At 36.5% G+C, this 25,937-nt stretch overlaps 1 protein-coding gene across 3 annotated transcripts in view; it reads left to right on the forward strand.

The window, feature by feature from the left end:
* The window catches only part of BAZ1A (bromodomain adjacent to zinc finger domain 1A), a 122,453-nt gene that overhangs the window by 32,104 nt on the left and 64,412 nt on the right, over positions 1 to 25,937 (forward strand). For all 3 annotated transcript variants that reach the window (XM_069082206.1, XM_069082207.1, XM_069082205.1), the window contains 2 exons: positions 8,346 to 8,433; positions 24,988 to 25,122. In XM_069082206.1, the coding sequence (XP_068938307.1) occupies positions 8,346 to 8,433; positions 24,988 to 25,122 (223 nt within the window). The remainder of the gene's footprint in view (positions 1 to 8,345; positions 8,434 to 24,987; positions 25,123 to 25,937) is intronic.

A 25,937-nucleotide genomic window follows, 5' to 3' on the forward strand; every position in this document is an offset into this window, starting at 1 on the left:
AAAAATATTTATAACAGCTCTTTTAGTAGTGACAAAGAATTGGAAATCGAAGGAATGTCCATTAATGGGGAATGACTGAAGAAATTGTGGTGTATGATTGTGATGGAATACTATGTGCCATAAGAAATCACGAGCAGGATGGTTTCAGAAAAACCTGGGAAGACTTACCTTGAACTCAGGCAAAGTGAAGTGAGCAGGACCAGGAGAACATTGTATGCAGTAACAGCAATAGTTGTACAGTAATCAACTGTAAATGACTTAGATATTTTCAGCAATATAATGATCCAAGATAAATCTGAAAGATTTATGATGAAAAGTGCTATATACTTCCATAGAAAGAACTACTGGAGTCTGACTGCAGATTGAAGCATAATTTTTTCACTTTACTTTTCTTGCTTTTTTTCCAATATGGCTAATATCCAAATGGTTTGTATGATTTCACATATATAATTGATGTCACATTTCTTATTTTCTTCTCAATGGGTGGGTGAGGGGTGTAAGGGACAGAGAATTCAAAAATTAAAAATTTTTTTAAATGAATGTTAAATATATATTTTTTTAATTTTTAAAAAGATCATTTTCCTCCTTTGCAAATAATTCAGTGGAACAGACCAGATGAGAGAGAGTCTCAGAAATAACGGAACAGATTTAAGTTGCTATCAGGAAGTAGTCTTTCAGTGTTGTCTTTAAAATATTGTTATAAAAAAGAGGAGAAACAGATCATATGTGTCTTAATAGTTCTGGGTATGAGATATATTCTTAACCAAACAGGGGATAGAGGCAAATACAAAACGTAAGACTATATAACTCTGGTTATATGACATTGAAAAACTTATACATGAATAAAATTAATGTACCTAGAATAAGGGAATTAATGAAAGGGGAAAAAATCTTTTTATCAAATTCTGTACCAATTGTTTATGTAATTTGGGTATCAAACTCACATATTGTCATCCTCCCTACTCTGTATATATAAACACAGAAACTAACACACATGTACATGTGCATGCATGTATAATATGCACATGTGTGTACATGCACATATATCTACATATGCATATAGATAGATATACGCACATAATACTAAAAACAAAATGAAAATATTTTTCAAAATAGATAAGAAGTATAAGCTACTGGCTGTGTGACCCTAGGTAAGTCACTTAACCCCAGTTGCTTCCAAACCAGAAAACTTTAAAAAAAGATAAGAAGTCAAAGAATATGAGCCAATAGCTCTCAAAAGAAGTAGAAACTGATATAAAAATATACACCAAATTACCAACAATAAGCAAAATGTAAATCAAAACAATTTCACCTCATAGCCTGCCAATTTGAAAAGATGACTAAAAGGGGCGGACAGGTAGCACAGCAAGTAAGAGCACAGGCTCCAGTGTTGAGAAGACCTGGAGATCGAATCCCGGGCTCAGACACTTAGCACCCACCCAGAAACACCTGGCCATGTAACCTTGAGCAAGTTACTTAACCCCGATTGCTTTAAAAAAAAAAAAAAGAAAAGAAAAGGTGACTAAAATTGGGAGTTATCAGTATTTGATGGGATGGTAGGCACTCAGAGCTTCTGGGAAAAATAGGCATTATTGGTAGGGCTGAGAATCAGAAAGACCTCTTTGGAAAGCAGTTTGAAATTATGCAAATAAAATGACTAAAATTTTCATATATTTTTACCTGGAAATTCCATTAATAGACTTACACCTCAGGCCATCAATAGTAAGAAAGCCTCCATAAATACCAAAATATTTATAAAAGTACTTTTTATGCTAGCAAATAATTGGAAACAATTGGAAGTTTTAAAAAATATATATGTTGAATGTAATAAGCATATTATTGTGCTGTTAGAAACATATAATGAATACAGAAAAGCACAAAATGATCTCCATGAACTTAAGCAGAATGAAGTAGAGCCAAGGAAGTAAAAACACTTAATGAGTATAACAATGGAATGAAAAAAAATTATAAAAGCAGAAATGAATGTTGAAACATTATAAAAATAACAGAACAAAAATGGCTTGCAAGAAGAAATGAGAGGATAATCTCATCCTTTAAACCTTTAAACAGAGCTTGGAGGGCCACAAATGTTGCACATTGATATATTATAAAACTTTTATAGTGTTACACTACATTTATGCTGATCTCCCTCTTTCCGTATTATTCTTTTCTCTCCTACCCTTCCCTATCTTTTGGTTTAAAATTTTTTTTTCATGTGGGATGCTTCTCTGGGAGGGAGCTGGGGATGGGAATACCTCAAGAAATTATGGTAATATTAAAAAAAAAACATGAATAATCCTTCATTCCCTCTTTCTTTTTAAAGTAGATAGATTGCTGTCTGAATCTTAAAGCGAACTCCTAAGTAAATGAGGTCACCAAATCTATAAAAGAGTAGGGCCCTTTGATAAGAATCAGTCAGTCACAGTTTCCATTATTCAGGAATAGAATTTGAAATAAAGAACTGCAGTTATTCCAAAGGGTGTAGAATTCTAGAACCTTAAAAGAATGTATTTTCATTGGAGGACAAGGATGTTTTATCTTTTTGTTCAAATATACATCCCTTATCATTTGGCTTTCCATTGTAATGTTATATATGCACGTACATACATTTATTTTTCATTTTTCTCAAACCTTTTTGAAATTTATCTTTTTTTTTTAAGCAATTGGAGTTGTGACTTGCACAGCGTCATGTGACTAGTATCTGAGGCCAGATTTGACTGACTCCAGACCCAGCTCCACTGAGCCATCTAGATGGCTTCCTTTACATAATCATTTAATCAAACTTTGCTTTCAGAGGCACCTTCTTAGTGCCTTTTTTTTTGATACGTTTATACTGGCTTTAGAATAAAGACAGTAGGGGGCGGAGTCAAGATGGCTGAAAGGACCTTCCCCATGGCTCTGGCTCCCACCACCTCCAATACATGTAAAAGGGGACTCTGAACAAACTTTGGAGCTACAGAACCCACAAAATGACATAGAGAAGCGAACCTCCCCCAGAGGACAGCCTGGCAGGCTGGCAGCAAGCAGCCAGTGCAGCGCTCTGGGAGCCAAGACTAGCCCCATGCTAATGTTTAAGACCCAGGGCGGGCCTGACCAACCACCAGCTGGAGGGACTCCAGATCAGCAGCAGCTGTGGCCATTTCCAGATTTATTAACACATAGATGCGAAGGACAAAGTGAGAAGTCAGTGCAGTCTGGACTTTGGGACCCAGTAGTTGGGAGTGGAGAAGCTCTGAGGGCTGCGGCACAGCGCCTCCATTTGGCAGCTTCAGCTCCTGGTCTGCAGAGTGTAGGGGGACCAACCACCAGTCTGAGGGGTAATCACTCTTGCTTTAACCTGCTTGGATCTGAATTGCAGTCTAGGGTGGAGGTCCTGGGGTGTGTGACCAGCTTGCCAGAGTGTGTGGAGGCTTCAGAGAGGGCACCCAACTAATACCTTCGGCAGCTGAGAAAACCCCAGCATTTGGGACGAAGCTCCCCTGTCTGGTAGCAGAGTCCTGCTGTGGCAAAAAGCCCAGGGGTCAAGTAACTGAGGGGTGACATGATGAGGCAAAGGAAGCAAACCAAGCAAAGCAATCCAACATTAGACTCCTATTTTGGGGACAAAAAGGATCAAAACATGGAATAGAAGGAAGACAGTGAAGGCAGAACTCCTGCACCAAAAGCTTCAAAGGAAAATACGAGCTAGTTAGAGGCCATAGAGGACCTTAAGAAGCAGAAAAGAGAAGTGGAGGAAAAATTAGGAAGAGAAATGAAAATGATGCAAGAAAATTATGAAATGGGAGTCAACAGCCTGACTGAGGAAAATAACACCTTAAAAAAAATAGCCTAACTCAAATGGCAAAAGACGCTCAAAAAGGCAATGAGGAGAGGAATGCCTTAAAAACCCGAATTTGCCAGATGGAAAAAGAATCTCAAAAGCTCAATGAGGAGAATCATTCCCTCAGATTTAGAATGGAGCAAAGGGAAGCTGGTGACTTTATGAGAAATCAGGATAATGTTAAACAGATCCAAACAAATGAAAGAAGAGAAGGCAATATGAAATATCTCATGGGAACAACCACTTACCTGAAAAATAGATCCAGGAGAGATAATTTAAAAATTGTTGGACTACCTGAAAGCCATGATTAAAGAAAGAACCTAGAAACCATCCTCCAAGAAATTCTCAAGGAAAACTGACCTGATGTTTTAGAACCAGAGGGCAAAATAGAAGTTGAAAGAATCCACCCATCACCTCCTGAAAAAGATCCCAAAAAGAAAACTCCTAGGAATGTTATAGCCAGGTTCCAAAATTCCCAGATCAAAGAGAGAATATTACAAGAAACACAATCAGGATAACTCAGCATCTGGTAGCTTCTACACAGGGATCGAAGGGCCTGGAATATGATATTCCAGAGGGCAGAGGAGCTGGGATTAAAACCAAGAGTCACCTACCCAGCAAAACTGAGTACCATTCATTATTCAGGGGAAAATATGGTCATTCAGTGGAATAGAGGACTTTCAAGCATTCCTGATGAAAAAAACCAGAGTTGAATAGAAAATTTGACATTCAGATACAAGAAGCAAGAGAAGCTTGAGAAGGTAAACAGGGAAAAGAAATCATAAGCCACTGATCAAAGTTGAACTATTAACATTCACACATGGAAAAACGATAATTGTAACTGATTAAACTTTACTTAGTATGAAAATAGTTGAAGGGAATAGAAATATGTATATATGTCTATATCGGAGGGTATACAGGAGTATGAATACATATGTGAATGTGTGTATATATGCTTACAGGTATACATAGATAGAGGGCAGAGGACCAATTTAATAGGAAGCAATGATATTTAAATGGTGAAATTAAGAGGTGAGAGAGGAATATAATCAAATGATGGGGAGAGACAGAATGGGGTAAACTATCTCATATAGGGAAGAATGGGAAGGCGAAAGGGAATGGGTCAACCTTATTCTCATTGAATTTGGCTCGGGGAGGGAATGAAATACACACTAAATAGGGTATCTCACCCTACAGGAGAGTAGGGGGGAAGGGAATGAGAGGGAGGATGATGGAAGGGAGGGCAGGCTGGCGGGGAGGGAAGTTGGAAGCACCCACTTTTGAAAAGGGACAGGATCAAAGTAGAGAATAGAACAAGTGGGAGGTGAGATAGGAGGGAGGGAAATATAGTGAGTCTTTTACAATATATCTACTATGTTAATGTTTTGCATTAGCCACACATGTACAACCTATACTGAACTGCTTATCTTCCCAGTAAGGGTGGGTGACAAGGGAGGAAAGGAATGAATCTGGAATTCAAAGTTTTAAAATCAAATATTTAAATATATATATACTATTATTAATATATATATGTATGTGTGTGTATGTATATATATATATGTATGTATATATATGTATATGTGTGTATGTGTGTATATATATATACCCTACTGGAAAAGTCGAAGGGGGGTATGGGAGAGAGCAGATTGAAGGAGGGGATATCCTGTGGGACTGCTATTTTGGGGCAGTGGGTAGGGGGAAAATGGGGAGAAAATTTGTAACTCAAAATCTGGTGGAAATTAATGATTTAAATCAGAAGTTAATATAGAATTTGATAAATCAAAAAATATATAGAATAAAGACAGTATCATCTAATATATATTAGTTTTGCTTTATACTTATAAATATGACTGTCTGGCAAAAGCTTACATATCAAAACCAACTTTTTTGAAAACTTCAGGAAGACTGATAACTTTTTACCCCCAATACTGTCCCTTTGATTTCTAAAATTTCTCACAGGGCTTCTCCCACTTGTCTTTTACATTCTCTACATATGGATAAAAGGGGAAGAATCAATATATGGATAACCCTAGTTGACTAAATGCACTTCTGATATTTTTTAATCAGTGCTGTCTGATTACAGTGGTCATATTCATGTAGTTGACAATTTCATGCTAGAATCCTCTGTTCTTATTTGTTATGCCATGCACTGTTTTTCTTTTTTTTTTTAAGTGACTGTATCATAATTTCAGTTACCTCAGTGGTATAGATTCTAAATGAGGACTTACAATTTAATGACTTCTTCATCTCCACTGACTAAATCAAGAAGCCTATAACTTTCCCAGTCAGGTTTGATTTTAAGCAGCCTCTGAAATAGTTCTGGTGAAAATATTAATATTGTGCTTCATTCTAGAAACCCATTAATTGATGTTCTAGCCATAAACCAACTTAAAACAGGTGACACAGAAGAGTGATATGGTTAAAATATACTTTCATGAGAGGTGGGGTTCCATAGGGGACCTGCTTCCAGTTTCTATCCATGTATTCTTTGCCATCCACACAGAGACTAGAGTGAAGCATAGCCAGCCAGGAACAATCTCTTTAGAAGCCCAGTCCTTCTGAGGAAATGAGGTACCGTGGCACCTTTTTCTTCCAAAATTAATTCATTTCATTGCTTGTGGAATTGTATTGCATTAGTTTTGTTGTTTTTTTTCCGTAGTATTAAGACTTTTGATTGTTTTTTTTTAGGCTTCTAAAGTAGACCTATTATTCATTATAATAATATGGTGTTGACTCTTTAAGAAAATTAGTATGTGTATTTAGATAAAACACTGGACTTGGACTTAAAAGACCTGGATTCTGGTCTTCTCTGGCATTTATTAGTTAGGTGAATATGACCTCACCTCTCACAACATTAGTTTCCCCATCTGTAAACTTAAGATAATTGCTAATTAGCTTAAATGCTCACATCACAAGGTCATTGTAAGGACAAGGAAAGGCAGAAGGGAACAAACATTTTTACACTGTGCTTGGTCAGTGTAAGGGTGATGTAATTTGAATTTGAAGATCCTTTTGTGTTGGCAAAAGTAGCAGGTACTTAACACTTAGTAACTGATCAAGCCTCTGTTGGGGAAACAGAAGGTATGAACTCCTGTCTCCTGTTACTGATGTAACAGGAAGGGGTTGGCTGAAACAAGCTGTGTGTATATAAGGAAAAGCCCCAGAGAGGCAGTCAGAATTTCCTTCAGACCGCGATCTGGTGGCAGAACAGCTACAGAAGAATGGAGAATTGAGCCAGAATTTCCTGAGAACTTGTGGTGGTGGAGCTTCTTCTGAACAGGAGCCTAGAACCTGGAGCCAGGAGCCCAGGTGACTGAAGTATGACTGGGATGCTGAGACTTTGTTTGTGGCTTGGTTGAGCCTTGAATTCCCCGGAGTAGAAATGGTGAAGGATATGACATGGACCAGACCCTGTGAACTTCAGTGTGGAGCAGGACCTACCCAGAGAGCTGGTCAAGGAACTGGGAGCTGTCTGCCATTGAACCTAGGTGACAGTCCGGTGAATCCAGGTAGAATCTGGGACCATGGAAGGGGATCCAGGGAATCTGAGAACAGGCCCCAAGTCCAGATGAAGAAAAGACCTCTCCTTGGGTACTAAGTAATTATGGAATTATAGTTTACTAGTGACCTAAGGGATGGAGGGTTTTGTATATGATACGTAGTAAGACTTTGCTGAATAAGTGACTGATTATACTGTTGTTACTGATTGTTACTGATTAGTGACTGATTGAGTTAATCAAGACTGCCCCAAGAATGGAAAACTTTTTGTACTTTGAAATTACTGATAAGTGACTGATTGAGTTAACTTAAGAGTAACTATTTTACTTTGAGGCTATGTTGTGAATATTATATTGTGATTTTCTGTGATAAGTTGTAATAGTGTGAATTCTATACCTTGATTCTCTGTGAAAGTTTTGCTTTGATTTGTTATGGAACAAATAGAGTGATCACTATGCTTTGTAATCAGAACCTTAAAAGCCATTCACAGTAGCATTCTTCTGGAAAGCTTCTGTGCGTGGCCTTACACTCAATGCTTTATAAATCTCATTTGATCCTCACAACAACCCTACAAAGTAGGTGTTATTATTATCTCCATTTTATAGGTGAGGAAGCTGAGGCAAATAGGTTAAGTGACTTGTCTAGTGTCACACATCTAATAAGTATCTGAGACTGGAGCAGAACTCAAGATTTCCTAATATTGCCTCTAGGCCTAGCTCTCTGGCCATTCATTCCTCCACCTAGCTTCCTAGGAAAAGCATTTTACAAACATTGTAAGCATTATATAAATGTGAGTAGTTATTAGTAATATGTTTTTCCCATGGAATTCTTAGTAAATTTATTATTCCAGATGATAATTAAATATTTGAAGATTGTTTTAAGGAACCTTTGTAAGAAATGGCTTTGGGAGAACTTTTCCTTGTTTCAATTTTTAGTGATAAAAGACAAAGCTATGAGTTTAAAATATCAAAGTTTTAGATTTAACTCTTTGGTACTAATAATTTCTCCCCTCTTTCCCCTAATGTAGCCGGTGGAAACATCTCTTTTCTCGTGATAGACTAAAGCTTTTTCTGAAGCAACATTGTGAGCCACATGATGGAGTCATTAAAATTAAGGTAATTAGATCGGTAAAATTACTTGCTGGTTAGGAAGAGAAATAAGCAGTATATTATTGTAGGGAGAAAAATATTCTTATTTGGTAGAAATTTTAGTACTTTTTTTGATACTAGCGATTAAGACAAAAATGCTTTCTGTTTCTGTAGTTGATGGTGGTGCATTGCAAGATTTTGAAAAATCTAATTGTTCATTGCCCTCCTGTCATACAATTTCTCTAATTACTGAATGATTTGTCAGTTATTTATTCTTAATTATAATAGCAAAAAATGTAACCAGTTAGAAAGTATATATATATATACCTCTCTGTGAGAATACACAAGACACTTTAATGTATTAGTGACTTAGGTACCTTGGATTGCAAAGCAGTTTTATTTTCTTAAACTTGAATACATTCAAGGACATCTTATATTAAGATCTAGAAACAAATTAGTCATGCAGTCTGTTTAGTGCATCAAGTATTTATTAGTTGTTAACTGTATGTCAGGCACTGTGCTATGTCAAGGGGTTATAAAGAAAGGTAATAGCACAGTCTCTACCTTTGAGCAACTCTTATTCTAATGGGAGAGATATGCATATACTATAAACAAAGTATATACGCAGAGGAGACAGAAGGTAATTTCAGAGGGAAAGTACCATAGTGGAGAGTACTGGGAAAGGCCTTCTGCAGAAAGTGGGATTTAGGCATAAAGTGTAAGAAGACTGGAAAGGTAGAAAGGGATCAGGTTGTGATAGGCTTTAAATTCCAAACAAAGCATTTTATCTTTGTACTGAACATAATAGGAAGATAGTTGCTTTCTGCTGTTCCTAATTTACCATCCTCATACTTAAGTTCAGAGTAGCTTGAATTACAGGATTAGGGATTGAACAGAAGTTTGTACATTGGAAAAGAGTTCATGGAACCAGCTTGCAAAACATGGAGTACTAATTTTTCCATTTTTTAAAAAAGAAGAACACAGGGGCGGCTAGGTAGCACAGTGAGTAAGAGCACCTGCCCCAGATTTGGGATGACCTGGGATCGAATCCAGGCTCAGACACTTAGCACCCACCCAGAAACACCTGGCTGTGTAACCTTGAGCAAGTTACTTAACCCCAATTGCTTAGGGGCGGCCAGGTGGCTTAGTGAGTAAGAGAACTGGCCCCAGAGTCAGGATGACCTGGGATCGAATTCGGGCTCAGATACTTAGCACCACACCCAGAAATAACTGGCCATGTAACCTTGAGCAAGATACTTAACCCCAATTGCTTTAAAAAAAAAAAAGGACACTAATTAATTTTGATTAAGAGACATATTCCAAAGCATTCTTATTGTCACCCATTTTTTCTACTCTTGGATTTCAATGAGCATCTGTTTGGCCTAGAATTTCCTCAGTAGATCTATATACCATTTTTAGTTTTGAGAAGCCTAGGGGAAATTCTGTTGCTTTTTACTACTGCCCTGTTTTCCCAGAGTATTTTGTTTCTTTCTGAGGATTTACATTGACCTATTATGTTTCAGCCTCACTCAGAGAAATTTTAACATCTCTTAAAGGATGTAAAGGTCTGTTGAGTTTAATTTGAAGTCATTTGAATTCCCCTTGGCTTCTCCCAAAAGATACTGAATTAGGACCAAAAGGGTTTGACAGAAATTGGACTAATCTGGAGAATGCGTCATATGAATAAGGGGATATTTTAATGACTTAACAGGAGATAGTGGCAAAAGATATTTCTTAGAAAACTATGAAATATATACACATGCACATGTATATATATATATATATATATATAATTTCTTAATAATTCAGCCTGACTAAAGAATACATCTGATCTGATCATATTGGTTAGTATGTATGAGGAACTGACAGTCTCTCAACTTTTTCTGAAGAAGTTTATTACTCCCCCTTTCCCTTTACATTTTAGATATTGGATTCTTTTAAAGACTGAAGGATGAAAATGTTGAATTTTCTCTTCTGTTATAGTGTTTCATTTATGTTAGCATGTCATAACAAATTAATCCTCAGCCCATTCCAAGTTTTATTTTGTTGGGACAGTTTGGGGGAATAAATAAGGCTTGATAACTGCTGGTTCTGATACAGGTTCTCATACAATTGTTTATGGTAGTAATTCTTTATACATATTCTGAAAAATAAAAATTGTGTTCTTGCTGTCAGCATTCTTGAAACTTGTCTCCCTCATGTTGATTCCCTTCATCCACCTGACTTACTGTCTTTTCCTGTTTCAGATTTATACTACTTACTGGATTAGCTATTTCATTCCTATTTTTAAAAGCCTCTAAAATGGAGGAATTTGCTGAGATTATGGCTGCTGAGGTTGTTTGTGAGAGCAGCAGCCCACTTATATATATCACTCTTCTACCTTAGTGTCAAACATAAGGCTATAGTGGCCTGAACTGGATTAAAATATAATTTGGAAAATTTAACAAATTAAATAAATGTACACTAGAACATAAAACATGCTAAAATGTAGTTTTCTAAGTTAATGTGCAACCTTCAAGGATTTTTGTGTGTGTCCCTTTTCTACTTGAATTCTGACATTACTGCATTAGATCATTATTGGCTGAACTTAAGAATAGTTTATCGGCTTTATTTCAGCAGTTATGCTATAACCACCCCAAAATAATGTGTAGAAGAATATAGTGAAAGATTATTGGATTTGGAATGAAGAGAACCTGTGTTTTTAATCCTAGTTTTGCCAGTTAATGATTCCTGGGAAAGACTCAGTTCTTTATACACTTATCTGTAAATTGCAAAGGTTAGAGGAAATGCCCTCCTAAGGTCACTTCCAGCTCTAAATCTTATCACCCTGCATTCTTGTTTAAGTAATATTACAATTTTTCTCCTTATTTGCAGAGCAGAGATGGCCTTTATATTCTAAGCTTTAAAGCCTGAGTGACTAATTGTTTCCTGGCTCAAGTTACAAGATTTAGTTCCCTTTCCAGATTCTCTTTATTGATTACCCAGGGGAATCAAAAGTTACATCATTACAGGTTTTACTGTTAAAATTACTTTATGCACATAGTAGCAATAATAGTTTCTACAAAGAGTGAAGTAAGGCTATTCTTTTCTCAGCAGTATTATAACTTGCTAGCATTTGCCAATTATGTTCTTATTTAGTGAACTTTTGTGGCTTAAGTAGAAGAATGCAGTTTAAGGTTTTTGTAGAAGTGATTAAAATTTTTTTAACATTAAAAAAATAAATGTTTTTATTTTTAGCATTCTTTTCTTTTGACATTTTGAGTTTAAAATTCTCTCCCTCCTTCCTCTGCCCTCCCCTACCCGCTGAGAGGGCAGACAATAAGAAGTGAAATCATGCAAAACATATTTCAGTATTAGCTATGTATATTTTTTTAAAGCAAGAAAAATAAAGAGTGAAAAAATTGTACTTCAGTTTGCACTCAGAATTTTATCAATTCTTTCTCTGGATATGGATAGCATTTTTTTTTTTTCATCATGAGTTCTTTGGAACTGTCTTGGACTATTTTATTGATCAGAGTAGCCAAGTCTTTCACAGTTGATTATCATTAATTTTCTAAGCTGTTAAATTTACTTCTATTTCCTCTTGGATAAACGACATTTCTATATATAACTTGAGTGTGTGTGTGCTTGTCTGTTTATATATATATATATATATGTATGTATGTATGTATGTATACATATAAACACACACGTATATTTCCTCATTGAATCAGTTCCAGTGAGAATAAGGTTCAAGCACTGGCCACTATCTCTCCCCCCTCCCCCCATTTCCCTCTCTACTGTAAAAGCTCTTTCTCACATGCCTCTTTTATGTGAGAAAATTTTCCCAATTCTACTTCTCTCATCCCCCTTCTCCCAGGGCATTCCTCTTTCTCATCCCTTCATTTTTTGGGGGAAGATCATTCCAGTATAGTCAACTCATTCATGCCCTTTATCTGCCCTAATAATGATAAGTTCTTAGGAGATACATGTATCATCTTCTTACATAGGAATATAAACAGTTTAACTTTATTGAGACTATTATGAGTACTCTTTAATGTTTATCTTTTTATGCTTCTTTTGAGTCTTGTGTTTGAATGTCAAATTTTCTATCCAGCTTTGGTCTTTTCATCGGGAATGTTTGAAAGTCCTTTAATTAAATGTCCATCCCATCCCCCCTCTCCCCCCCGAAAAGATTATACTGAGTTTTGCTGGGTAAGTTGTTCTTGGTTGTAGTCCTAGCTCATTTGCCTTCCAGAATATCGTAGTCCAAGCCCCTCTCTCCTTTAATCTGGAAGCTCCTAAGTCTTATCTGATCCTAACTGTGGGTCCACAGTAGTTGAATTATTTCTTTCTGGCTAATTGCTGTATTTTCTCCCTGACTTGGGAGCTCTGGATTATGGCTCTGATAGTCCTTGCAGTTTTCATTCAGAAATCTCTGGAAGTGATAAGTGGATTCTGTCAGTTTCTGTTTTATCTTCTGAATGTAAGATATCAATAGTTTTCCTCAATAATTTCTTGAAATATAATGTCTAGACTCTTTGATCATAGCTTTCAAGTAGCTCAGTAATTCTTAAATTATCTCTCCTTGATCTATTTTTAAGTTATTTTTCCAATGAGATATTTCATTTTTCTATTTTTTTCATTCTTTTGTTTTATTGTTTCTTGATTTCTCATGGAGTCATTAGCTTCCACTTGCCCAATTCAGATTTTTAAGGAATTATTTACTTCTGTGAGATTTTGTACCTTTTTTCCCATTTGGCTAGTTCTATTTTTTAAGGAGTTCTTTTCTTTGGCAAAATTTTGTGTCTCTTTTACCATTTGTCTAATTCTGCTTTTAAGGTGTTATTTTCCTCAGTATTTTTTGTGCCTTTTTTTCTAAGCCGTTAAATTTACTTTTTTTTTTTTGTAATTTTGCATCATTCTCATTTCTTTTCCAAATTTTTTCTCCACCACTCTTCTCTCTTTAATTCTTTCAGAAATTCTCATTGGGCTTGGGTCCAATTAGTATTTTTCTTTGAGGCTTTGTATCCATTTTCACATTGTTGTCTTCTGGGTTTGTGTCTTGGTCTTTCCTGCTAATGTAATATGTTTCCATGATCAAATTCTTTTTGTTGGTGTTTGCTCATTTTTCTAGCCTATTTCTTGACCTTGCGTTGTGTTAAAGTTGGGCTTTGCCCACTTTGGGATGGTGGCCCACTAGCCCAAGCTTCAGATTTTTCATGCTGCTGTTTTCAGAGCCTCATTCTGGCAGTCTGCAAGTTTTCAGTGCTTCCAAGGAGATCCTAGGAGAGGTGTGGTTATTTCTCTCCTGGTATATGTTTTGGTCTTTACCCAGGAAGGGCCTCTGGTCCCTTGCAGCCACAAGCTCTAGGGTTCTTCTTTGCTTTGGAACTGTGATCAAGAACTACTTATGGGCAATAGAGTTGTCAGTCATTGCCAGCTATATCCAGTCTCCCATAATCTCTTTCTGACTAGTTGTCCAACCTCCTTTCTATCAAGCTGCTGCTGCCACTATTACTGCCACTGCATATGTGAGCTCTGGATAGGCCTCTACTCGAGTGTCACAGACTTCTCCTGATAGCCTCCTGAATTTTCTTAGGCTAGAAAAATGTCTTACCCTGACCAATCAAAATTTGATTTGAGGCTTTATTTTAAAGTTGTTTGCAGGGGAATGTTGACAGAGTTCACCTGGGTTGCCTCTAATCTGCCTTCTTGGCTCCACTAATTTAAGTTTTTGTATCAGTTTATGATCTATGGTAGCATTATCTTATTGAAAGCATTTTTGATAGTTTTGAGGGTCCCTTCAATTATATAGTCAGGTAAAGTACAAAACGTCTTACTAGGAGAGTGTTAGAATGACTCAAATGAAGATATATGAGAAGATGCCCTTAAGTCATCTCTTCATTGAGGTGGGAGGTCCATAGGTGGTGTACATTGTTCATGGTTTCAGACTTTTTCAGTGCATTTATTTTTGTGCTGATTGTTTTTTTCTATTTTTCCTTTTTTTTTCCTTAAAAAATTGCTATTTGTTATATAGGATACTTATTTGAGAGAGACTGGGAAAGACTTTGGGAAAAACTGATCATGTGAAAAACAAAAGACATCAAAAACTTATTTAGGAAAATGAGAGTGGCTGATTCCATTTGCAGATAAAAGCAGACATTACATTAAGAGAATAGATAAGGATCTGTTTTTTGAGACATAGGAACCTTACATTTCATTGGTACAGAGAATTCCTGTGTATGGATACTCTCTAGCAATACAAACTGGTACTTTCTTTACAACCCTAAAAAACTTACCTAGAGAAATGGCTAAATGGCACAGTGAATAGAGCACCGGCCCTGGAGTCAGAAGAACCCAAGTTCAAATCTGGCCTCAGACACTTAACACTTACTAGCTGTGTGATCTTGGGCAAGTCACTTAACCCTGATTGCCCTGCATTCCCTCCTCCAAAAAGCGAAAAAAAGAAACTTATCTAGAGCAGTGAAAGAATAAGTGACTTGTCCAGCATCACATGGTGATCATATGACATAAGTGATACTTGAGTTCACATCTCTTTAAAACAAAAGCTAGCTCTTTATCAGCTGTACTACCATGACTTTATTTTTGCTTTGTTTTTTTCTGTTGTTTTTTTTATATTTTTTTTATTTGTTTGTTCACTTTTAGTTTACAAGTTTCAATTCCACAATTCCTTGAGTTTCACATTCTGTCTCCCTCTCTCCCTTCTCCTCCTCATGGCAGCATACAGTCAGATATAGGATCTGTAAATACTTTTACATTAGACATTAGTCAGGTTATAAAGACGGATTGTATCACATGGAATGAAAAATGGTAAAGAGGAAATAAAACCAAACAAGAAAAAAAAAAGTAGTTTGCTTCGATCTGGATTCAAACTCAGTTCTTTTTAGTTCTTTCTCTGGATGTAGACATCTCTCTCCATCATGAGTCTTTTGGGATTGACTTATATCACTGCATTGCTGAGAAGAGTCCAGTTTATCAAAGTTGGTCATCACACATAAGTTGTGTCTGTAATTGAGTATAAATTTCTCCTGGTTCTTCTCACTCAGCATCAGTTTGTATAAGCCTCTCCAGGTAAATATGATGTCCATCTGCTCCTCGTTTCTTATAGCACAATAGTATTCCATAATATGCATATACCACAACTTGTTCAGCCATTCCCCAATTGATGGGCACCCCCTTGATTTCCAATTCTTTGCTACCACAAAAAAAGCTGCTATAAATATTTTTGTACATATGGGTCTTCCTCCCACTTCTATGATCTCTTTGGGATATAACCCTAGAAGTGGTATTGCTGGGTCAAAGGGTATGAAATTTTTTATAGCCCTTTGGGCATAATTCCACATTGCTCTTCAGAAAGGTTGGATCAGTTCACAACTCCACCAGCAATGCATTGGTGTTCCAATTATTCCACGTCCTCTCCAGCATTTGTCATTTTACTGTTTTGTCATGTTAGCCAATCTGACTGGTGAGATGTGGTACCTCAGAGTTATTTTGATTTGTATTTCTCTAATCAATAGTGATTTAGAGCATTTCTTCATGTGCTTATAGATATCTTTAATTTCTTTCTCTGAAAACTGCCTGTTCATATCCTTTGACCATTTATCAATTGGGGAATGATTTGTATTCTTATAGATTTGACTCAATTCTCTGTATATTTTAGAAATGATTCCTTTATCAGAGACATAAATTTTAAAAATTCCCAATTTTCCACTTCCCTCCAAATCTTGGTTACATTGGCTTTGTTTGTACAGAAGCTTTTCAATTTAATGTAATCAAAATTACCCATTTTGCATTTTATAATGCTTTCTAATTCTTGTTTGCTCATAAAGCCTTCCCCTCTCCACAAATCTTACAGGTAAACAATTCCTTGCTTTCCAAGATTGCTTACAGTATCAGCCTTTATACCTATTTAGATTTGATTTTGTGTTAGATAATGGTCTATGCCTAGTTTCTGCCACACTGTATTGCAGTTTTTGTCAAATAGTGAGTTCTTATCTCCAAAACTGGGGTCTTTGGGTTTATCAAACAATAGATTACTGTAATCATTGACTGCTGAATCTCGTGTGCCTAATCTATTCCATTGATCCACTACTCTATTTTTACTTTGTTAGTACAATTAATCTATGTTGCCTATTTCTTGACTGTGCTATTCTTATTCTTGGGATTCCCCCTGCCCCCCACAAGCTTTTATTGCTTGTGGAAACTAGAACACAACAATTAGAGTTGTAAGCTTTATGGTAAAAATATTATGGTGTAAAGATGAATTAAAATTATCTTCAACATGTAATCTTTTATTTCACTTAAAATACTGTGCTAGAGATGACTGCCTCTTTTTGAGTAGTTGATCGTTTCAGAATCTGATCTCTAGTATTTCAGAGTTTAGAAACATGTGACAGCAAACATGCAAAATAACGATTTGTGAATAAGAATGCTTATTTATTAATTTACAGGGGAAGATGAATTAGTACTTTGGAAGATAGTTTGTACAAGACATTCTCCCCCGGTGGTTATATTCATTTCAGAAAACCAAGTCATAAAATCAGAAGGTTTCTTGATTAGTATAACAAAGGGAGTTGAACTAGAGATTTTTTATTAAGCTAGGAATTTCCCTTCTCTACCATATAGCAGAAATACAGCCCTTAACAAACATGTGTCAGTCATCTGGGATTGGAATGTTCCTTTGGACATGGCTGAGTAAATAGTAGGTCATAAGAAATAACATTTATTTGGCAGTGTATTATAGTTAGAATGATCTTGTACATGTCACTTGTCCTCTAAATGCTCCAGGTATTTTGCAGAGATAGTGTCAGTTTGCATTGGTAGAGGAAGTTCTTTCTTGTTCCCTGTGCTGATGAAATCACAGGTGTGACAAAGAAAAATAAAATAAACTCTGTATTATAGGCAGTAGTTATACATAGATAAAAAATAACAATGTTCTTGCTCTCTAGGAGCATACAGTCTAATAACATTCTTACTCTATGAACATCAACAACAGGATGTGTGTGCGTAAGGAGGGAGAGAGAGAGGAGAAGAGAGATGGCAGCTAGGTGCAGTGGCCTAGAGTCAGGAAGACTTACCTTCATGAGTTCAAATCTGGCCTCGGACTCTTAACTAGCTGTGTAACCCTGCGCAAATCACTTAACCCTGTTTGCCTCATTTCCTTCATATGTAAAATTAGCTTCAGAAGGAAATGGCAAACCTCTCCAGTATCGTTGCCATGGAGTCATGAAGGATTAGACATGTCTGAAGTGACTGAACAACATATCTCTATACACGTATGTATGTGTCTTCTATCTGTAGTACCAATGGGAGATAAAGCCATGGAACTTACAGTTCATTAGGAGGATAAGATCCTAACACACATAGTCATACACTGTAATGTTACCTAAGTACCTTATGGCTCACCTCTTTTAAAGCTTCATTTAGATTTGTGTCTCCCAGAGGGAGTCTTGGGAGATATTCTAGTTCTTCCCTTAAGGGAATTTGTAGAAAACATTTTCCCCGAAGTTCATGAGGTCAAGATTTTTTTTAAGTTGTAGCATAGGCTGTATGCGTAATTGGAGCTTAATAAATGTTATTGAATTGACCCCTCATATATACAAACTATTGCTTAGGGCATGTTACTTCTGCACCTGGGTAATCCCCCTTTTATTTTATGTTGATTCTCATTAGCTTTGCTTTCAGGGAAATAGAGCCTTTAAAGCCCCCTGCATGCTTGTCACCTGCAACTTTCTCGTATGACTACTAAATATTATTTGTGGCTTAAAACAGGGGTTCTTCACTTTTTCGTGTTATAGCAGTCTGATAAAGTCCATGGATGCCTTCTTAGAATTATTTTTTTAAATGACTAAAATAAAATGCAGAAGATTATAAAGGAAGTCAGTCATATTGAAATACAATATTGAAAGTTTCCAAGAGTAGCTAGGTAGTGCAGTGAATAAAGCACTGGCCCTGGAGTCAGGAGGACCTAAGTTCAGATCTGGCCTCAGACACTGAACACTTACTAGCCGTGTGATGTTGGACAAGTCACTTAACCCCAATTGCCCTGCCCTCTTCCCTCAAAAAAAAAGTTTCCAGCAAACGCCAAATTAACGAATCTGTGTCAAGAACACCTAGCCCATGAGGCTTTTTCTTTTTTTTAATAGTATTTTATTTTTTCCAATTACATGTAAAAACAGTTTTTGACATTCATTTAAGAAAAATTTGGGGTTCCACATTTTCTCCTTCCATCCCTTTCCTAAAAAGATAAGAATTTTAAATAGGTCATATATGTACAATCATGTAAAACATTTCCATATCCATCATGTTGTGAAAAAAGAAACAAGCCAAAAAGAAAAAAAATGTGAAAATTGTATGCTTCAGTCTGCCTTCAGATTTCATCACTTGTTTCTTTGACTATGGATAGCATTTTCTGTCATGACTCCTTTGGAATTGTCTTGGATCATTTTATTGCTGAGAAGAGCTAAGTTATTAATAGTTGATGATTGCACACCATTGCTGTTACTATGTACAAAGTTCTCCTGTTCTACTCTTTCATTTTTACTTCAGGTAAGTCTTTACAGGTTTTTCTTAAATCTGCCTGCTCACCATTTCTTACAGCACAATAATATTCCATTACATTCATATACCACAACTTGTCCAGCTGTTCCCCAATTGATGGGTATCCCTCCAGTTTCCATTCCTTTGCTACCACTAAAAGAACTGCTATAAATATTTTTGTATATGTGGGTACTTTTCCCTTATTTATTTTTTTATTTTTTTGCTTTTTGGAGGGCAATTGGGGTTAAGTAACTTGCCCAAGGTCACACGGCTAGGTTTTGTGTTAAGTGTCTGAGGCCACATTTGAACTCAGGTCCTCCTGACTCCAGGGCTGGTGCTCTATTCACTGCGCCACCTAGCCGCCCCTTTTTCCCTTATTTATGATCTCTTTATGAACAAGTATTGCTAGGTTAAAGGGTATGTACAATTTTTTATTTGGGCATAGTTCCAAATTGCTCTCCAGAATGGTTGGATCAGTTTGCAACTCCCACCAACACTGCATTAGTGTCCCAATTTTCCCACATCTTCTCCAGCATTTGTCATTTTCCTATTTTATCATGTTAGCCAATCTGACAAGTGTTATGTGGCACCTCAGAGTTGTTTTGACTTGCATTTCTCTTATCTGTAGTGATTTAGAACATTTTTTCATATGATTGTAGATAGCTTTGATTTCTTCATCTGAAAACTTCCTGTTCATATTCTTTAACCATATACTGTGTTTCCCCGATAATAAGACACTGTCTTATTAATTTTTTTGGAAAGAAAAACACCAGAGGGCTTATTTTCAGGGGAGGGCTTATGTTGTCCTGCCTCAGCTCTCCTCCGCGGCACTGCTCTCAATGGCGCCAGCAAGCAAATCACTGGGGAAGAACAGGATGACCTGCTCACTGCTGCAGCTCTGATTGGATGCAGCTCGGAGCGCGGCGTGCGTTTCACCTGGGGGGGGATGGTGCATACAGAGGGTACCGTAATGTAGCGTGTATCGCAGGGGATCACCTTCACTACAGTAGCAATCTCAATAGGGCTTATTTTCAAGGAATCTTACACAGTAAGGGGAGGGCTTATTTTCGGGATAGGTCTTATCAGGGAAACACGGTATCAGTTGGGGAATGATTTGTATTCTTATGAATTTGACTCATTTCTTTATATATTTGAGAAGTGAGTCTTTATCAGAGACACTTCCTATAAAAATTGTTTCCCAACTTTCTGTTTTCCAACTAATCTTGGCTGCAATGGTTTTGCTTATGCAAAACCCTTTTATTATAATCAAAATTATGCATTTTTCATTCCATAATATTCTCTGTCTCTTGTTCAGTCATGAATTCTTCTCTATAGATCTGACAGATAACATTTTCTGTGTTCCCCCTAGTTACTTATATCATCCTTTAGATCTAAATCACATAGCTATTTTGACTTTATCTTGGTATACAGTAGGAGATGTTGGTCTATACCTAGTTTCTGACAAACTGTTTTCCAATTTTCCCAGCAATTTTTGTTAAATAGTGAGAGTTCTTGTCCAAAAAAGCTTAGATCTTTGTGTTTTTCAAACACTAGATTTCTATGATGATTTACTGATATGTATTGTGTACCTAATCTATTCCATCGATCTACCACTCTATTTCTTAGGTAGTTCCAGATTGTTTGAATGATTACAGTTTTATTATGTTACACTTTGATATCTGGTACTGCTGGGCAACCTTCCTTCACATTTTCCCCCCAACTAATTTCCTTGATGCTCATGACCTTTTTTTCTTCCAAAGAATTTTGTTATTTTTTCTAGCTTTATAAAATAGTATATAGTATATAATAGTATATTGGTACTTTGGTACTTTCAAATAGCATTGTCATTTTTATTATATTGACTTAGCCTACCCATGAGCAATTTGAACTCAGGTCTTCCTGACTACAGGACTGGTGCTCTATTCACTGTGCTACCTAGTGCCTCACAATTAATACTTTTCCAAATGTTCAGAACTGGCTGTGTGAAAAGTGTTTTATGATTGTGTTTCACATAGTTTTGTCTTGGCAGGTAAGACTCCTAAGTGTTTTATATTGTCTACATTTATTTTAAGTGTAATTTTTCTCTCTTTCTTCTAGACTTTGTTGATAATATATAGGAATGCCACTAATTTATGTGGCTTTATTTTATATGCTGCAACTTTAGTTGTTGATTGTTTAAAGTTGTTTATTCAGTTGATCCTCTAAAAATTCTCTAAGTATACCTCATATCATCTTCAAAGAGTGACAGTTTTGTTTGCTCATTGCAAATTCTAAGTCCTTCCACTTAGTTTTCTTTTGTTTTCACAACTAGAATTTCTAGTATAATTTTGAATAATAGTGGTAATAATTAAAATTCTTGTTCCATGAAACAAGTGATCTTATTGGGAAGGCTTATCCCCATTACAGATAGCACTTCCTGATGGTTTAAGATAGATACTGCTTATCATTTTAAGGAAACCTCCATTTCTCCCCATGCTCTATTTTTTTAATAGGAATAGGTACTGTATTTTGTCAAGCTTTTTCTACATCTATGGAGATAATCATATGATTTCTGTTAGTTTTGTTATTGATTTGATCAGTTATGCCGATAATTTTCCTAATAATCAACCAGCTCTGTATTACAGGTATAAATCTCACCTGGTGATAGTTTATGATCCTATAGATAGATTGCTATAATATCTTTACTAGTATTTGAATTTTTTGCATCAACCTTCATTAGGAAAATTGATCTATAGTTTTCTTTCTCTATTTTGGCCCTTCCTTGTTTAGGTATCAGCACCATATTTGTGTCATAAAAGGAATTTGGTAGGACTCCATCTTTGTCTGTTTTCCCAAATAGTTTATATAGTATTGGAATTAATTGTTCTTTAAATGTTTGGCAGAATTCACTTTATGTATCCATCTGGCCCTGGAGATTAATCTATCTTTTCATGGATGTTTATTAAATGCAATGTTTATTGCATAATGAGCTGAAAAGGATTCATTTAATGTTTCTGCCTTTCTGTATTTGATTGTGAGGTTTGTATGCCCTTGTACATGGTCAGTTTTTGTGTGTGTGTGTGTGTAGATCTCATGTACAATTGAGTAGTTTTTGGTGGTCAGGACTTGTTTGTTTTGTTTTGCTCATTTTGTAGCCCATTTTGTGACTTTTAAAGTTGAGCTCTGCTCTTAAGAAACGGGGGTCTCTGGAGCTGGTGGTTTGCAGCTGTGCTGGGGTCCTCTAGCCTAGTCTTGTGGGCCATCTGTGGCTTATGAGCCTGCTAGGCCTGACCACTAGCCTTCTGTATCGGGACTGGAGGCCTCACTGCTAACCTGCTGTGCTGCTGCCCTTCTGGGGTGGGACTGTCAGGCCTCAGTTGCTGATCTTTGCTGGGGTTAAAGGTCTCTCACACTGAGTTGCCTGAACACTGCCTGCACTGGGTTTCACTCCCCTTTAATTTGGGCTGGAAAAATTGTTTCGCCCCTTCCTTTTGTGGGTTCTGTAACTCCAGAATTTGTTTCCAGGTGTGATTTAAAGTTGTTTCAAGAGAAACTGGGGAGAGATCAGGCAACTGCCTGCTTTTTCTCTGCCATCTTGACCCTGCCTGTCTCCTGGTCTACAAGTTTAACTAATACTACTGTGCTGAGCAAGGGTAGTAAGGTGTTGCAGTGAATAGAGTGCTGGCCTTGGAGTCAGAAAGAGCTGAGTTCAAATGTAGCCTGAGACACTAACTGTGTGACCCTGGGCAATTTATTTAACCCTGTTTGCCTTAGTTCCTCATCCATAAAAATGAGCTGGCAAAGGAAATGGCAAACTACCCTAATATCTTTGCCCCCCCCCCAAATCCAAATAGGGTAAATGAAGAATCTGAAATGACTCAGCAATAGTAACACTATACTAAATATTTTAAAATCCTTATAGGACCATAGTTCTAGAGCTGGAGGGGATCTCAGAGACCCAGTTTCTTCATTTTTTTACACATGCAGAAACTAAGACCCAATGAACTTAAGTGATTTATCCAAGATAACACAGGGAAAGGAGATTGGGAACAGAAAGGAAGAAGCATTTATTAAGTGCCTGCTATGTGTTAGGTACTGTACAAAAGCCTTTTATACATACAGTCCTTTCAAAAACCTTGTGAAGTAAGTGCTATTATCATTGTCATTTTATAGTTAAGGAAACTGAAGCAGATACAAAACTGAGTCACATGCCCAGGCTCCCACAAGCTAATAAATAAGGGTCTAAGGCTGGATTTGAATTCATGTCTTCCTGATTCTGTGCCTAGTGCTTTCTTGGTCCACTGCATTACCAAGTTTCCTCTAACAGACAGTCATTATCAAAAGTGTTATTTGAATCTGAGTCCTCTGATTTTGGAGCTTTTTTTCACTTCTTTTCATTATATCAAACCTTCTCATTCTTGTTTATTTTTCTGATTACATCTCATCTTCAACCCTTTACTCATCTTAAGCCTCATATAGTCAGGTACCAGGGTTAGTCAATTTTACCTCTACAATGTCTGCTTTCTACCTCAGCTATTGTTATCATATTTATGTTATATTTATACAGCCACCTAATTCAGTCCCTCATCACCTTTTTTCCTAGATTACTACAATGTCTAGGTAGCCCTGGATGTTAATCTGCTTCTTAACCCTTTACATTTTTGCTTGCCACTGTTGCTGTTATTACTCCCACCATGCAACTGTTATCTTAATTGGTGAAAACTCTTATCTAGCTTGCCCCCAACTAACCCTGCTTCTTTGTATAATGGAACTATAATCAGGTCCACATTAACATTGCTTCTGGAAAGGACATGCAAGTACTTTGAGGGCAAAGATTGTCTTCCTTTTGTATTTTTATGCCTAGTCCTCAGTGCTTGGCATATTTAGTAAGTGTTTAACAAATGTTCTGTTTATTCAGTGGCATCATAATTGTCTCAATTCAGTTTTCTCTGTACCTTAAACATCTTTTGCCTCTTCATTATGTTCTCCATAGCTGCCAAAGTACTTTCTTGTAGTCTTGTTCTGACCATATTACATTCCTGCTGAGAAAGCTTATCTTTAGGATAAAACATAACTTATTAGCATTTAAAGCTTTTCACAGTCTAGTTGTAGCCTACCTTCTCAGGTTTATATGTTCCAGCCATACTGGTGTACATGCTGTTCCTCATTCACAACATTTCATTTCCCATATCTGTTTCTTTGCTCAGGCCCTAGAAAGGGCTTCTCACTTCTACTTCTTAAAATCCTTAACTTACTTTCATTTTAAATACCACTTCCTCACCTACGTGAGGGCTTTTCTGATTCCCACCCAGGTCCTAATGGCTTTCTGCTTTCCCAATTGATTTTTATCTATTTATTTAACTATATGTATTTTTTTGTTTTTCCAATAAATATAAGCTTTCTGAAGGACCACAGTTACATTTTTCACTTTGTTTTCTTTATTTGACTAGCATGTTAGTGCTTAATAAATGCTTAGTGGTTAATTGGCTGAGGAGAATCAGGGAGTATTTCCTGGAATAGATGACATTTAAGATAAAATTTCAAGGGTGGACAACATATCAAAAGACAAAGATTCGGGGTAGGGAAGACCATTCCCTATAGAGAATAGTGTTATTGCATGGATGAAAGCAAGAAATCACTGAAAGGTATATGAGAGAGCTACAGTTTGATTATATCATAATGTATATGGATATGGTATTATGATATAAACCTGGAAAGGTAGGGATGGGCCAGTCTATAAAAGGCTTGAAAAGTTTTCAATTTAAATTTGCACGGTTTTTAATTATTATCAATACTTGGCAAAATATAATATCAGAAGATGTTACAATCCTATTATGAAATTGTGAGTGTTATCCTATTACCAATCCTATTATGATGTTTTTTATTTGATGTGTTAAAATACAAAGGGACCTTGTGGGACATTATTTATTATTACCATATGGCATTTGTATGTATTTGAGTGTATATACAGATAAATAACAGACTATCACAGGTTTTAGAAAGTAAAGTGTCCTGCTTTCATACAAATTAACATATTTTTTCTTTTTTTTCTTAACAAAGGCATCATCTCTTACAAAATACAAAATAGCAGAACAGCATTTTTCCTACTTCTTCCCTGATGATCCACCTACATTTGTCTTTAGTCCTGCAAGCAGACGAAGAGGGAGGCCTCCCAAACAAATATCTATTAGTCATGTAAGTAGGGGATAAAGTAGAAATGTTTTGTTTAGATTTTGTAATAAAATTATCTTCTTATTCTTCCCTAACCCTCTTTTGAATGAAGTTGAAATGTAAAATTCTTAACATCTTTAGTAGTCTTTCACTACATCATAACAGAAGATACTATATGAGAATGGCTCAGCAAGCATGTTTCAAAAGTCTTTAAGCACGTGTTATGAATGAAGATTAAAAATCTACTGCTGTCAGTATTTTAACTGAAGAGATCAGATTAGAATATTTTTGGTACAGATTAAATAGCACTAATTATAGTCATAAGAGCTGGATTCAAATATGAGTGCTATTCTGTTCCCTTAGGCAAGTCACCTAGCCTCTCTGGGCCTCAGGGGTTTTTTCAAGCAATAATAATAAAAGTATCATTTTTATAGCACATTAAGGTTTGTAAAAACACATTGCACACATCTCATTTGATCCTTTTAACAACCCTGGGCGGCAGCTAGGTGGCACAGTGAATAGAGCACCGGCCCTGGAGTCAGGAGGACCTGAGTTCAAATCTAGCCTCAGACACTTAACACAAAAACTAGTCATGTGACCTTGGGCAAGTCACTTAACCCCAATTGCCCTCCAAAAAGAAAAAAAACAAAAAAACAACCCTGGGAAACAGGTGCCATTATTATCCCCATTTTACAGGCCCAGAGAGGTTGAGTGACTTGCCCTGGGTCACGCAACCAGTAAGTGTTTAATGCCTGATTTGAACTCACGTCTTGACTGTAGGCCCTAATTGCTTTATGTGTAAAAATGAGGGGGTGGTTAGACTTGATAATATCCAGTAT

This window comes from Petaurus breviceps, unplaced genomic scaffold (genome assembly GCF_028583685.1).
Source record: "Petaurus breviceps papuanus isolate PSGF00001 unplaced genomic scaffold, PetGlider_PUasm1.0 164, whole genome shotgun sequence".
Taxonomy (NCBI): Eukaryota; Metazoa; Chordata; class Mammalia; order Diprotodontia; family Petauridae; genus Petaurus; species Petaurus breviceps.